Source organism: Scyliorhinus canicula, chromosome 11 (assembly GCF_902713615.1).
Source record: "Scyliorhinus canicula chromosome 11, sScyCan1.1, whole genome shotgun sequence".
In the NCBI taxonomy this organism is placed as follows: Eukaryota; Metazoa; Chordata; class Chondrichthyes; order Carcharhiniformes; family Scyliorhinidae; genus Scyliorhinus; species Scyliorhinus canicula.
The window spans coordinates 122,738,982-122,755,514 of record NC_052156.1 but is presented as its reverse complement, the minus strand read 5'-3'; the positions used below and the strand labels follow the sequence as shown (position 1 = coordinate 122,755,514).

Sequence of the window (16,533 nt, the reverse complement as noted above, 5' to 3'; positions counted from 1 at the left end):
CATAGTAGGTCTCTGTTTTTCCTGTTTTCAGAGACATACAGGGCGCGATTCTCCGCACTCACGACGGGTCGGAGAATAGCGGGCGGCGCAAATTTTTATGGCGACGCTGGTCCGACGCCCTCCCGCTATTCTCCCCCCCCCCCCCCACGCCCGCCCCCCGACACGAATCGCTGCTCGTCGTTTTTTACGGCGAGCAGCGATTCTCCCCTGGCCGATGGGCCGATTTCCAAGGCCTTTACGGCTGTTTTCACGAACTGCAACACACCTGCTCTCACAGTTCGTGAAAACGGCCGCAAAGTGCCGTTCTGGGAAACTATGGCATCGATTGGCACGGCCTCACCACGGCCGTGCCAAGGGTGCCATGGGCCCGCGATCGGTGCCCATCGATTGCGGGCAGCGGGTACTTACCCCGCGCACTCTTTGTTACTCCGCCGCCCCGCTGGATCAGTCCGCGGGGCGGCTGAGGGGCATAACGGCCCGTGCATGCGTGGGTTTCACGCATATGCGTGATGACGTCATCCGCGCATGCGCGGGTTGGAGTCGTCCAATCCGCGCATGCACGGCTGACGTCATCATATGCGTCAGCTGTCGCTAACTTTGGCGCGCGGGCTTAGCGAAATTCGTTAAGCCCACGATGCCGGAGTTCACGGGGGCCCGCTGCTAGCACCGACCGGGGAGCAGAATCGGGTCCTGGGAGGGGGCGCGGAGGCTGCCGTGAAACACGGCCGGTTTCACGGCAGCCTTCACGACTCTCCGCATTTGCGGAGAATCGCGCCCACATAGTATCCCAAGCAGTACAGATGGTTATATTGGCCAACAAAGGATATGGCTTGGTGTCCATCACTGCCAGCACTTTCCTCTAATAAAGTAAAAATATTTGTGACAATTTTGCAATTTAATGCAATGGTGGTCCCAGGTCTAGCTTAGGTCAACAGGATTGAGGCAGAGCCATAAGGGCATAATAGAGCAGCAGTCCTGAAGCCCACAGAACTCAAGCAGGATCCCCAGAGGTTTTGGTGGGCAGAGGATCTTGGGAATGGCCCACACGGGCCAGGTATTACCTGACTAAGGGTCCAAAAGGAGGGACTGAAGTGGGGGCAATTCAAATACTTTGATATTAAGATTGATACAAATACGGGCGGCACGGTGGTTAGCGCTGCTGCCTAAGGCGCTGAGGACCAGGTCACTGTCTGTGTGGAGTTTGCACATTCTCCCCGTGTCTGCGTGAGTTTCACCCCTATATCGCAAAGAGGTTGGGTGGATTGGTCACACTAAATTGCCCTTTAATTAGAAAAGAAATAATTGGGTATTATAAATTTAAAAAACAATTGATAAAATTGAAACTAAGGTGAGCATTAACAACTTTAACAGTAGACAAGAGCCGTTATTCGAGCTCTCTCTCAGCATGATGGGTGTAGTACTCTGGAACCGAACTAACAATCACAAACCTTCACAGGATAGGTCAACAAAAGTGTGATAAGAAGCACAGACTGGGAGGATTTGATCACAGACTTGAACCATCTTCCCAGTCAGATAACAGGGAACATCTGCAAGCTTGATTACAGCATTAAGTTGGAGAACTGGCACAATAGTTAAGAGCGGAGAGCAAATGTGTTAAGTTGCAATCAAATTACATACTTCTTTTACGTAAATATGAATTCAATATAATGGGAAAATATGACAAATAAGGACAAATTATATAGATTCATAAATACTTTATTGATTTTAAAAGTGAATAGCTTGCAACATACAGAAAACATGTTACAAAATGACTACAATGCCACAGACAAACTGAAATAGAACCGTAGAAAAGTTACAGCCCACTCCACCAACCCATCTATATCGTTTTGGAGATTATTACTATCCTCTATACTATCTGCTACTTGGCAAATCTTTATGTCATCTGCAAATTTCCCAATCGTGCCTCCCAAGTTCACGTCCAAATCGTTAAATACACAGCACAAACAGTAAGGGCCCCAACACTGAACCCTGTGGAACACCACTTGAAACTTTCCATTCGCAAGGGCATCCATTGATCATTCCCCTTTGTTTCCTGTGAAAAGGCAGCATTTTAACCTGTTTGCCACATTGCCATGAATCCTATGGGCTTTTACTTCTTTGACCAATCTGCCATGTGGGACCTTGTTAAATGCCTTGCTAAAATCCATGTACACAACATCCATTGAACCATCTTCATCAACCTTTCTTGTCACTTCACCAAAGAATTCAATCAAATCTATGAGGCAAGACCTTCCTTTAACAAATCCATGCTGACCATTCCTGACTAGTCCATGCCTTTCTCTGTGACAGTTAATCCTATCTCTCAGGACTGATTCTACTAATGTACCCACCACCAAAGTAAGACTAACTAGCCTATAATTGTTTGGCATTTCTTTTGATTCCTTTACAAACAATGGAACCACGTTCATTTCTCCAGTCCTCTGTTACCTCCCCTATCTCGACCCCTCCCTGACCCCTTTAAGCAGCTTCGGAAACAAATTAGAGGTAAATGGTACTTCACAACACATTACCACCAAATAAAATTAAATCAAATAGAGGTTGCAAAGAAAAGGAAATAGCTTGAAATTCCAAATTTACTTTTAGATTTCAGATCAATTCATGCTGTAAAATTCGATTGACAAGCTCTGTGAGTGCAACTTTATTCATAACTATTACAAATTTTGCATCTACATGACTTCACAGAAATATAGGAGTATGATTGAATTGTTCCATTCCTGCAAGACAGACTTGCAACTTTTCTCTCAGTTTCATGTTCCATGCAGCATTGACAGTTGCCTTGCATGGCATTTAAATCGGGATTAAACCTGAAAAATAACCAGATTATAGTGAAGACTTCAGTCAAGTTAACATGTTCAAGTAGCCATTTTACACCCAAAGCTATCATCATGGTATCAAGGCAGTTTCCCATTGTGAAATACATCACAAATACATGAAATACACGAAAGCAATTGCAACTAAATAGCAATACCTTTAAATGTAACAGTGAACATTCTCCTGAATAAAAAAATGAGACGATCTCAACCATGCGTAAAGTTGGTCTTATACCTATATATTAAATTTGATCGGTCTTTACTATCACTGGATGACCACTACTATACTCAAAAACTCCCATAAAAGCCTCCAGTATGCTTTCTGCCGCAGTTATCAGAGGTACTGCCCATCCTTCCTTGGTCCTTGGAAAGCAATATCCAAGTTCGACCATTTTCCTGGACCCAGCTGCTCCCAACTCCCTTGAAAAACAAGGGATTGGAGGAAGGAAATTCCCAATGGCAGCTGTAGAGAAGAGCAACACATTTTCTGATTTTGCAAACTAAATTCCATCCGTGGGTCTCTTCAGAGACCCTTGGACCAATTATGAAAATGGACTAAAAAATGACAAATTTTAACATGGATTAATGCGCGGTCATTCATAAAGAGACATGAAATGTTCCTTTATCGATCGGGCTAATAGGAAAAGGTGGAGAAGGATAAACCAATGTTTAGAAGAAATTTAATCAAGTAATGAAATGAGGGCTGGGATTCTCCCCTACCCGGCAGGGCGGGAGGCCCTGGGGTGATGGAGTGGCGTGAACCACTCTGGCTTTGGCCGCCCCAAAGGTGCGGAAGTCTCCGCACCTTTAGGGGCCAAGCCCTAACACTGAGTGGCTAGGCCCACGCCGGAGTGGTTGGCGCTCCACCGACTGCTGTGGACGGCCTTTGCGCCACGCCAGCCGGGGCCAAAGGGACTTGGCCGGCCGGCGGATGTCCGCGCATGGGCCGGAGCGTCGGCAGCTGCTGACGTCATCTATGCGCATGTGCAGGGGAGGGGGTCACTTCCGCCTCCGCCATGGTGAAGACTATGGTGAAGGCGGAAGGAAAAGAGTGCCCCCATGGCACAGGCCCGCCGGCCGATCGGTGGGCCTTGATCGCGGGCCAGGCCACCGTGGGGGCACCCCCCAGAGCCAGATCACCCCGCGCCTCCCCCAGGACCCCGGAGCCCACCCGCTCCGCCTGCTTCCGCCGGTAAGGTAGGTGGTTTGATCCACGCCGGCGGGAGAGGCTTGACAACGGCCGGACTTTGGCCCATCGCAGGCCGGAGAATCGCCGGGGGGGGGGGGGGGGGGGGGCGGGGGCCGCCGACCGGCGCGGAGTGATTCCCGCCCCCGCTGAATTTCCGGTGCCGGAGAATTTGGGACGCGGCGGGGGCGGGATTGACGCCGGCCCTCGGCGATTCCCCGACCAGGCCGGGGGGGGGGGATTGTAGAATCCCGCCCCAGGTTTGTAGTCTCTGACATTGTGCCCGTGTGTGGAATGTGGACAAACAGTATTAACAAGGGAATAACCCAGAATGACTCAGAAACGTGTAACAAGCATGAAAGGCCTCTTTCCTTTCATATCTTGACTGAGATAATCGGTAACATTATCCAATAGTCATTCAATTCACTGGTTCATTTTTTCTATCCACCCTCCCATGCCATTTCTATTAATATAGAATCCCGAGAGTGCAGAAGAAGGCCATTCGGCCCATCGGGTCTGCACGGCCCTTGGAAAGAGACCCTACTTCAGCAACGTCTCCACCCTATCCTCGCAGTACAGTAACCCCAACTAACCTTTTGGACACGAAGGGGTAATTTAGAATGACCATTCCACCTAACCTGGACACCTCTGGACTGTGGGAGGAAACTGGAGCACCCGGAGGAAACCCACGCAGACACGGCAAAAAAATTGCAAACTCCACACAGACAGTCCCAACCGAGGCTGGAATTGAACACGGCTCCCTGGAGCTGTGATGCAGTAGTGCTAACCACTGTGACACTCCCAATAAACTTTTCATGTGTTAGAAGTGTACAGGCCCATTGATTGACCACTCGCTACGATAGCACTGATTGACTCTATGCATGTTTCAAGCTTGTTTTGTTTGATTGTCTACTCTGCTTAAAATACAACAAAAATATGCAATCATATTACTTACATGGAAAATGATTTACAAATTCCTTCGCAGTAGTCCACAGAATGCCTAACTCTTGCTGAACAACCAGTCACATTGATCTCAAGCTGTTTGGTTTTCTTCTTACAATCGCTCACTGTGGAAATTGGGAGAAATCAATCAGAATATGTCCAAAATACTTTTAGATCCATTATGAAAAACTGATCAAATAAATGGATGTAAGAGATGAAGGCGGCAACAGGCTTTTGTCCTTGTAAAGATAAAACGTTGAAGCTATTGACAGAAGGGCCAGAATACTCCGGCTGTTGCGATTCACTTCTACAGCCGGCAGCGCACCCTGACCCACGGGTATCCCGACGGTATGGGGTGACTTCAATAGGAAATCCCATTGACAAGTGGTGTGCCGGCGTGAAACAGGTGGCTGGGGGATGGGAGAATCCAGCCCAAGAGACATAGGTAGTTGAAAGCTTCATAAGGTTTTTCGTTGCTATCACAAAATAAGGCAAACCTTCCATTTATAAGGAAATGATTGAAAAATGAAAATCGCTCATTGTCACGAGCAGGCTTCAATGAAGTTACTGTGAAAAGCCCCTAGTCGCCACATTCCGGCGCCTGTCCGGGGAGGCTGGTACGGGATTGAACAATAATGAACCTGTTGATCAATATCCACATGAAATATATTTTTTATACTACTGTGGTTGGAATAGGAATCTTGCTTATGAAGCCAAGCATTGCTACTTCAAAAGAATCCCTCAATTTCCCATGGGTCTGTGCAGAGGTCAGAATGCCAACGGGGCAGGAGTTCTGCCTGGTGATAAGTGCTACTGGCCCTGCGACCAACACAACATCAGCTCTTTAAGCATAATCCAACATGGGTCTGATGTGCAAGACCTGTGTGAAAATTTCAATTCAAGAGCCGGGAGGTGAAAATGCTTTGTTTAACTGCATTGAATTGTCAAAGTATTTTTGTGTTTCTCCAACGCTTTGCAGATCAGACAACTGAATGTTCTGGGGCATAATTACTTCATCCTGGTTTCATCGACTGACCTGTCAGTGGGCAGGAAAGCTGCAGTCTAAGAACACCTTTCATGACCTCAGTACACCCCAAAACAGTTTGTAGCTAAATGAAGTATTTTTGAAATATCGTCACCTTTGTAAGTTAGGGAATTCAAATAAAGATGTTGAACTGAAAAGCCACAGAAACAAAGCTGTTAAGGGAAGAATAGATAGCTGAACACAAAAATGAAGCACTTACCTGGAACACGGCAGGAATAGCAGCAGTGATGATTGTCCCAAATTCTGTCGGACTAAACACACAGAAAATATTGAATTGCCATATATGAAATTTATATATCAATTGTTATGCAGGTTATACTGTGTTGAATGCGATGCACACATTAGGTAGTAAATGCAGATAACGGTTATTAATTAATTCTAGTTCCATTTTCCAGCCAGTCACTGAAACAAGTAATCACATTTCCTCAAACATATTTGCTTAGAAGGTAAATACAGGAATCTTTGTTTCAAGTACATTAGTGAATACTAGGATATCGAAGGGAAATAGGAAGAGGGTGGGTAACCATGACTAGAATTGTTTGCCTGCTTGGAGGGTAAATGCTGACATGACATGTTTGGGCCAAATGGCCTATTTCCATGTTGTAAATACATTTGAAATCTGTGTCTCTTTCATTTGAATTCTGCAGTCATTCCTGTCATGTTTGGTGACTATCAAAAAATTCTGATAACATTTTGGAATTTAATTAAAATTTTATCTTTCTTTAACACAGCTGATCACATATAGACATAGACATAGAACAGTACAGCACAGAACAGGCCCTTCTGCCCTCAATGTTGTGCCGAGCCATGATCACCCTACTCAAACCCACGTATCCACCCTATACCCGTAACCCAACAACCCCCCCCCTTAACCTTACTTTTATTAGGACACTACAGGCAATTTAGCATGGCCAATCCACCTAACCCGCACATCTTTGGACTGTGGGAGGAAACCGGAGCACCCGGAGGAAACCCACGCACACAGGGGGAGGACGTGCAGACTCCACACAGACAGTGACCCAACCAGGAATCGAACCTGGGACCCTGGAGCTGTGAAGCATTTATGCTAACCACCATGCTACCCTGCATCTTTGGTCAATTTTACACCAAGATAGTTACTTCTTGTGCCAGTGTCAGCACTGAAGAGACCCTGCTCAGTTTGGGGGTTAAATGCTGTGGAAATGCTTTTCCAATTCAATCAATATACCCATTTTCAGAATCACACTTTACCGCAATGATGTACTGATATGTGGAACATTGTGGTTAGTTTGATATTGTGGAGCCATATGATCAGAATTATCATAGAATTTACAGTACAGAAGGAGGCCATTCAGCCCATCGAGTCTGCATGGCCCTTGGAAAGAGCACTTTACTAAAGCCCACATCTCCACCCTATCCCCGTAAGCCAGTAACCCCTCCTAACCTTTTTGGACACTATGGGCAATTTAGCATGGCCAATCCACCTAACCCGCACATCTTTGGACTGTGGGACGAAACCGTAGCACCTGGAGGAAACCCACACAGACACAGGGAGAACGTGCAAACTCCACACAGACAATGACCCAAGCCGGGAATCGAACCTGGGACCCTGGAGCTGTGACGCAACTGTGCCAGCCACTGTGTTACATGCCACTTGAATTGAGATGACTGAAATCAGTTTACATGAATCTCAATAATTGGTAGATCGAGCAGGTTGTCATTCACTTGTGGGGAGGTGGTACGATTGTATTGCCTCTGGACTTATAATCCAGAGACCTGAGTTAAAATCGAAGATTGCAGTTAAAACGCACCTGGATGACTAATGACCTTAAGGGAAGGACGTCTTACCTGCTCCAGTCAACATGTGACTCCATGTAACAGCTCAGTTGGCTGGGCAGCTGGTTCATGATGCAGAACGAGGCCAACAGCGGGAGTTTAATTTCCGTATTAGCTGAGGTTGTTCATGAAGACCCTTCCTTACCAACCTTGCCTCTCGCCTAATGTGTGGTGATCCTCAAGTTAAATCACCACCAGTCAGCTCTCCCCCTCAAAGGGGAAAAGCAGCCCACTGGGATTGTGGCGACTTTACTTATTAAATGTAACTCCAGATCCACAGCAATGTGGTTGACTCTCAAAATATCTCTGAAATGGGGGGCAGTTAGGGATGGACAATAAATGCTGGCCCAGCCAGTCATGCTCACATAAAATGATTTTTTTTAAAATCAGAGTCAGCTGGACTCAGCTCAGGACTCTCCCACATCAAATATGGCACATTCAGGCGTAGATCTCTCTATTCCATTCTGAAAAGACAGTTTGGTATTGCGAACAATTGCCTTGAGATTGGCCAACCTTACTTTGTTTAAATGCTTACAGCAAACAGAATGAGGCAGCACCTGCCTGGGCTGAATTAAAACCCTGGCTACCAAGATGAAGGAACAGTTTGATGCCTGATCGCACCACTCAAATCTTGAAAGGATAACTTGTCACTGTGCCACCCAATCCTAATTTAAAACTAAGAGCGCAATTTAGAAGTTCTCTTCATGATAGGTCGAATATTTTCATACTAATTCAGGATTGTTTTTCTTTTTACTGCTCTTCTCAGCATATCTCTCATTGATCAGTTAATCATTTATATAAGAATTACAGAAAATAAATGAATATTTCCGTGTCGTAACACACTGGAACAAAGGGAAAGTGCTAAAATCCAAGTATAGGACTGGACGAACCTCGGTACAGTTTGGACGCGATGAACATGTTATTTGCGTCTCTATAACCACACCTTCAGTACATCTGTAGTGGATGCATGTATCATTGGGATGAAACCAAATTTCTTCCTGCTGGAAAAGAAAGTATAGAAATATTAATATATAAGTAATAAAATAAAGAAGTTAGGAACCCCTTCCAAATGGTTCAGTGAGCTATGGCAGTAGGTAGTTGAGTCATGCAGTCCAGTGTCCCTTAAGATAACCAATCAGAGCTGACAGAGGTGGTGGAACATTACAATTTTCCTCAATGGCCCTGCATTGCATGGCCAAAATCACCAAAGTCTCATGCTTCTGTTTTCCATCCAGTAACCCCCTGCTGAATTAGCTCATGTGGATGTGATGAGGGATCGGATACCCCATGTAGAATTCCTCACATTACAACCACTCAGCCTCAAGGCTCACACATCTATAATGAATACCCGTAAGGAGGCACTGGGGGATAGGCACTGATTGTAAAATAAAGGCCCAGCATGAAGGACTGTGTCCTGAACAAAATTGATTGAAAGGAAGAAAAGAATTCCAGGATTTAAGTGTTCTGAAAAATGAAATAGTGATATTGATGTTTGATTTAACACGTGCTGATAAAATGCCAGGATTCTCTGAAAATAATTTGCATTTTGTTCCTAAAAAAGGTAGCTACAGGTGCTGAAGGTCCATTGCTTTGGCAGCAAGCTGGCATGGATGGGTTTATAATAACCCACATGAGACCCATGGGAAAACTGTAACTGGCCTCCCCAAGGGTCTTGTGGAGAACGAGCTTCCTCGGCAGTGGGCGGAGGCCCACCCAGCTGGGGCACAGAAGTAGTGCACAAAACTGGCCCGAGCAGGGACCGGCATGCCGGTTGTCCCAAGGGGACTGTGAAGGGCAAATAGTTACTGCCGTGGGCAGGCTTTATGTTACATTAAATAAATATTTTCTGCTTCCTACCGGTGGTTTCCTGGTCATTAAAAAAAGGTCACCTTTGGTCCTGGTTTCAGAGTCTTTGCTGAAGTAACCTTTTTTTTTGTGTCACCCGTGCAGTGTGTGTCATAGAATCGTTGAATCCCTACATTGCAGAAGAAGGCTATTCAGCCCATCGAGTCTACACCGAACCTCCGAGAGAGCGTGCCACCCAGGCACAATCCCTCACCCTATCCCTGTAACCCCACCTAGGAACAATGTCCAATCCACCTAACCTGCTCATCTTTGAACTGTGGGAGGAAACAGGAGGACCCGGAGGAAACCCACGCAGACACAAGAGGAATCTGCAAATTCCACATAAACAGTCGCCCGAGGTCGGAATCGAACCCGGGTCCCTAGCACTGTGAGGCAGCAGTGCTAACCGCTGTGCCAGCATGTCAGCAAAACAATCACCACTGCAGCCAAGTGAGAACCTGCCTTCCATGGATTTCCACCATGTGCATTTCCCAGAATGAATCAAGTGGATCGTAATCATGAATGCCAATAATCCCAGTTGATTCCGTTTTTTTCTCTTTGTTTGGGCTAAGATCAGACAATTCAGCACAAACTAGGAATTCCACCATGGGGTTTCTCATTCCGGTCGTTGGGATTCTCTGTTTTTGTCAGCAGTACAATCCCACCCATGGGTTTCCCAGGGGCATGGGATGGCTTCAATGGGAAATCCCATTGACAAGCGGTGGGAGTAGAGAATCCAACGGCCAGCGAATGGCACGCCGTAAAGAAGCGTGTGGCTGGCAGATCGGAAAATCCAGTCTTTCGCTCCTGTTCGAATAACTTTCTGGGAAATAAAGGCGGTTTTAAGATGAATACCAAAAATTAGGAAACAAAGCAAGTCGAGTGATGTTCAATGTGCAAAGATCGAGCAAATGGCAGATCTAGGTAAACATTTGCATTAGGGACTCAGATCAGAGATAAACAAATACTGACACATACACATACATGGCAGTGCATTCTGGAAGGAGATCGGGGGTTGATGGCCGAGTTAAATTCTCAACTTTTTGTCTCCCCATAGGAAAAGCTGCAGTGCATTGACTCAAAAGTGACAGTATAACTATAGACTAATAAGTTATCAGGAGTTTTTATACAGCCCGTAAGGAAGCACTATTCCACTGGCAGTAACATCAGTAAACCAGAGCACATAGATTTCAGATAATTGGCAACAGAACTGGGGAATAACGAGGAAAAATATTTTATGCAATAAATTATTTTGACCTAGAATGCATGATCTCAAAGGGTGATAGAAAGAGATTCAATTTAAAAAGAGAATTAGCAATATATTTGGAGAAGGAGAATTTTGTAATGAAAGAGCAAAGAAGTGGAGCTTATTGGCTAACTCTTTCAAAGAGACAGCATAGTCTTGATCAACTGTATGACCTCCTTCAGTGCTGCAACAGTCTAAACCATGTTGTACAATTGGAATAGGTTTACCATATTACTGCCTAATATTACAGTTTGGATTGTTGAGATTTTACGTATCTGTTGTGGCCCCAGAATAGTAAAATCCAGAGAAATGTTTAATGAGATTGCAGCTGAAAGAATTTTGAGTATCTTACTGAGAATGCTGAGTGAAATTCTGCTCTAATGCAGGACATTGTCATCACAGGAGAGAAGTTTGCTTTAAAAGATAGAAATCAGTAATGCAATAAAGCTGAGGCACCCACCTGTCTTAGGTTCCCTGAAAGGTCTTTGCATCCTGCAGAAACAAAAGTTGTCATATTGTTAAATGAGTGTTTCTTTGCTGCTGGTGCAAAGTGTTTATTAATGTTTTAACTGTAATTTACAAATAATTACATATTTCGTACAAACAGGGCAACTCACTAGTACATGACGGAACACATTGGGTCCCATCTTCAGATAGCATCATTTCCCGTGGGCAGAAACAGCCTTCGGTGCGCTCAGCAAATCTCTCCCCATTTATCTTCTCGCTGCAAATAAAGATCGTTGTTATTTGATATGCTTATTCACATCTCACAGTAATGAAGGAAATTCTAATGATTTTTTTTTAAAACAGCGTTTATCAAAAGCATTTCTTCAAAATATAAAGATCTATCATGAAAAGCAGTTGGTTGACAAACACTTACCCATCCTTACAATAATCGTGATTGAATCTGGAGCAAGCTCTGTAGACGAAACCTCTTGAACAGTTGAAGGCTTAAGTAAAGAATAGGCAAAGTTTTCAAAATATTCACGTTATTAAAGTCTTCACAGGCAGTCAGACGCAGTTAGGCTGGTTGGATAAAAATTCTAAATGAAATAAACTGACTGTGTGCTGAGCACATACCTGCACCTGGGTGGAATGCACATACCTGCCCCCAGGTGGAATGCATTTTGCATTTAAAGTTGAGTACAATTTTTTATCGCTATTGAACACTGGAAAAGAATCAAAAGTATTTTTGACTAAAGTAACAGCTTTTTTTAAATGAATTATTTACTGCTTCTTTCTGGAGCCTAATGCTACTGCACTTGAGCTGCAGAGCTCTTATGCAGGACTTTATTTAAAGCTTCCTAAAAGGGAGGATTATACATTTTCTCTTAACCCTCTACTAATTTCTTTCTTTTGTAATTTTACTCTAATTATTCCTGTATAATTTGATTGGGGTTATTTTATTTCTACTTTACCACAGAGCAGAGTGATGTGGCAAGTGACAAGCCAAGCAAGAAGCAGAGACCAATAACACTGGCCTTCCATCCCATTTCATCTTGGTGCAGTTCAGCGTAACACGAGGCGGGAGGATGCAACTATATTCTCTGCATCATTTTGCTGCCTTGATATGAGAGGCTGAAGTTCTGCGTCAACTCAATTAATGGCTAATCAAACATTGTCTGGAGCAGATGGGCGCCCTGTGATCTTTGAGCTGGAGGAACGGGTCCACGCCACCTCATTAAATTACAACACTCATTAAATTGGTGACCATCACCAATTTTATGTCCTCATTTTCTGAAATCCAGTCTCACAGCTGTCCCTTCATTTTCTGTTGTGCTGTGATTCGCAGATTCGTTAGAAATACAAAGAACAAAAAACAATATAGCACAGGAACAGGCCCTTTGGCCCTCCAAGCCTGTACCAGTCATGATACCACCCTTGGCCAAAATCCTCAGCACTTCCTAGTGCCATAAATCTCTATACCCTTCTATCCATGTATTTGTTGAGATGCTTTTGAACGCCGTTAATGTATCTGCTTACACAACCTCCCCAGGCAACCTGTTCCAGACACTCACCACCCTCTGTGTAAACAAAACCTGCTTCGCACATCTCCCCTAAACATTACCCCACGGACCTTAAACCTATATCCCTGGCAACTGACTCCTCCACCCTGGGAATGAGTGCCTGCCCATCCACTCTATCCATGCCCCTTATAATCTTGTGCACTTCTATAAGGTCACCACTCAACCTCATCTGTTCTAATGAAAACAACCCAAGTCTATTCAGCCTCTCCGCATAGCTAACACACTCCAGACCAGACAACATCCTGGTAAACTTCCTCTGCAACCTCTCGAATGCCTCCGCATCCTTCTGGTAGTGTGGCGACCAGAATTGTGCGCAATATTCCAAGGTTCAAATTTAACACATGCAAATACTTTTAGTCTGCTGTTCTTTACTGGTGTTTTGATCAATGAACATTTTCACAAATACTTTGCAGGGTTTCTCGTGTTGCAGAATACACCAAGTTATTTACAACAAATGCATCAGAATTTAGTTGCGTTTATCCACCTTATCGTCAGTAAGATTGATAACAATGACCGTATGCTCAATCTCACTGCCTTGTATCTATTCCAATGCTGTATCTGCAGCTGCTTCTCTTTCAAATTCAGTCAGTATATGCAATGCGCCGAGTCCCTGAACCATCCTGAGAAGCAGGTATTTTACTGTCAACAGCATCCTCAAAATTCTGTTTGACGACATCTTGAGTTATCTTAAATGAGAGATTTTTCACAAACAAGGTCCTGTAGCGTCTTTCTCTTTTGCTACCCGCAATGATTTCTATTCCATGTGCTTTGTCACATTTTACTGCAATTCCCGAGGGTTCCATTGAATTCCAATTCACTTTCTAATTGCTCTTCTCAAGGTCCATGGGTGCAATCTTTTTCAAAATTGCAGTGTTGGATTATTGGAGAACAGCTGCGTGAAACTCACCAGCTTTACAGTCATCTTTTCTCACCAGATTTAACAGCAGTTTGTGCAATTTCAAAGTGCTGGCGAGGGTGAGCTGGAGTGGTGGGGTCAAAACATACCAACAAAGCCGACATTCTGAGATTGGGGCACCGTTTCTAAAGGGCACCTTGATCTCAAAGCTAAATTTAAGGCCCACCCCTCTATACCATGGAGATCGGGACCACCCCCCACATGGAGATCAGGATGACCATACAGGTTTCGGGGCACCCCCTTCACCCACCACAATGCCAACATTGGAGCATCCCCCTTGCATGCATTGCAGCTCTCCTCTCTCCCTCCCCCTTGCAGGCATCAGGGTGCTCCCCACCCCTGCCCCCTCACAGGCATCAGGGCTCTCCATCACTGCCCCCCCCCCCCCCCCGGCATCGGGGTTCTCCCTCCTCCACCCCCATCCTCACAGGCTCTCCCTTTCCCGCCCTCTTCAATGCATCGTGGCTCTTCCCCTCACCTCGCAGACATCGGATCTCTCCTTTCTTCCCCCCTCCCCAGGCATCGGGGCTTCCCTCTTCCCCACCACCATATATAAGGGACCCCCCCATGGATGAGGATAATTTCCCCCTTCCGGAGCCCGCTCGACACTTCCCCTTTGATCCTGTTCCCGTGGCATTGCCAAGGTGCTGGGGGCCAACTCCCAAGCTTTGCCCCACAGTGCCTGGGACCTACAGGCATCACCGCATTCACCAGCATGGTCATCATGACTAGTTTTCACTTTTGAACGTAGGCGTGTGACGTGATGCCACTTGGGGGAGGGTGCATCGTGACAGTCGCAATGGCGTCAAGCCCAATAATCACATTTAAATTTATTAATATATATGGAAATCAGGTCCACGCCCTTTCTGGGCATGAACCAGATTACGTGGCGAAGCGGGGTACATGTCAAAGGGAGATCTTGCTGGTGCAAACCTGGGCTGGGATTCTCCCCTACCCAGCGGGGCGGGGGGTCCCGGCGTGATGGAGTGGCGTGAACCACTCCGGCGTCGGGCCGCCCCAAAGGTGTGGAAGTCTCCGCACCTTTAGGGGCCAAGCTCTAACATTGAGGGGCTAGGCCCGCGCCGGAGTGGTTGGCGCTCCGCCGGCTGGCAGGAATGGCCTTTGGCACCATGCCAGCCGGGGCCGAAGGGACTTCGCCGGCCGGCGGAAGTCCGTGCATGCGCCGGAGCGTCAGCGGCTCCTGACGTCAACCCCGCACATGCGCAGAGGAGGGGGTCACTTCCGCCTCTGCCATCGTGAAGACCACGATGAATGCGGAAGGAAAAGAGTGCCTTCACGGCACAGGCCCGCCCTCGGATCGGTGGGTCCCGATCGTGGGCCAGGCTACCGTGGGGGCACCCCCCGGAGCCAGATCGCCCCGCGCCCCCCCCCAGGACCATGGAGCCCGCTCACGCCGCCTGGTCCCGCCGGTAAGGTAGGTGGTTTGATCCACGCCGGCGGGACAAGCATGACAGCGGTGGGACTTCGGCCCAATGCGGGCCGGAGAATCGGGGGGCCCGCCAATCGGCGTGGCGCGATTTCCGTCCCCGCCGAATCTCCGGTGCCGGAGACTTCGGGACACGGTGGGGGCGGGATTGACGCCAGCCCCTGGCGATTCTCCGACCCGGCGGGGGTTCGGAGAATCCCGCCCCAGTTTTCTGGCCACTTGCAAAATTTCACAGCCATTACGTTACGGGTTTTGCGGCCATGGCTAATGGAGCCTCAAGATCGGGGTCTATGTCACTGAATTTCCTGCTATTTATAAATAGGACTTTTGAGTCTGAAAGTTTTTTCCGAAGAAGTCATTCAGGCTTTAGTTCTTTATTTAGTTCCACTTCATGCTTCCAACAAATAGCGTAAAGGAGGCATCATTTCCGGCCTTTTGCGTCTGAGCTGGAGTCAATGCATTTTGAGCCTCTTTCTTTCTCTCTCCAGTTTTCCTGGGCACCTCGTTCCCAGATTCTTCCTCATCTTCACTCGCTTCTTCATTTTCGTCCTTATCACCTTCATCGGCATTACTGGAATCTGCCTGAACTTTTACCATGCCACTATTTTTAGCATTCCTCTTCAGATTCGTCCTTATCTTCAGCAGATTTAGCTTTTTGCTTTTTCAGTCATGACAGTTCCGTGCTTGGGATATTTCTCTTTCGCTATGCGGAGGGTTGCCAGTCCAATTTTGTAAACTTGTTGCAGGTGAGATGAGGGGAGTTTGCTTGGTGTCCTCTATTTGCAACTGATTTCTTCTTTCTTTCCACTGTATTGGTCTCTCAGCTTAGTTTTCCCTCATGGAGCGTCAACTTTATACTCTCTTGGTTTATATTCAGGTCACCTTTAAAAACTTCACGCAAACCTCTGATGCTTGTTATAACCCGCACGAGACCTACGGGGATGGACCAATTAGCCTCCCGTCAGCCTCGTTGAATACGAGCTGAGAGGCGGAGGCCCATCAACGGAGCAAATGGATTTGAACATAAAAGCTGTCCCAGGTGAGAGCCGAGCATGTGTAGCCCCGACTGGGGTCTGACCTGCACTGTGTACATGGTTGACTTTGCAATAAGCCAGCTTTCTTTCTTGTCTGGACTCCTCTGTGGCCAATACAATGTTCCACTATCTGACAATTTCCACCAGCTTTATGTTCCATTTCTGCAGGCATCATTCCAACACTCAAAAACTACACTCC

At 46.3% G+C, this 16,533-nt stretch overlaps 1 protein-coding gene across 1 annotated transcript in view; it reads right to left on the bottom strand.

Annotated features, from left to right (window-relative positions):
• Positions 1-1,698: 1,698 nt before the first annotated feature.
• The window catches only part of LOC119973789 (mucin-2-like), a 160,677-nt gene continuing 145,842 nt past the window's right edge, over positions 1,699-16,533 (bottom strand). Inside the window, exons 93-99 of the mRNA XM_038812213.1 lie at positions 11,791-11,860; positions 11,528-11,634; positions 11,371-11,402; positions 8,710-8,820; positions 6,204-6,255; positions 4,973-5,084; positions 1,699-2,825 (exon numbers count right to left, since the gene is read on the bottom strand). Of these exons, the coding sequence (XP_038668141.1) occupies positions 2,660-2,825; positions 4,973-5,084; positions 6,204-6,255; positions 8,710-8,820; positions 11,371-11,402; positions 11,528-11,634; positions 11,791-11,860 (650 nt within the window). The 3' untranslated portion in view covers positions 1,699-2,659. The remainder of the gene's footprint in view (positions 2,826-4,972; positions 5,085-6,203; positions 6,256-8,709; positions 8,821-11,370; positions 11,403-11,527; positions 11,635-11,790; positions 11,861-16,533) is intronic.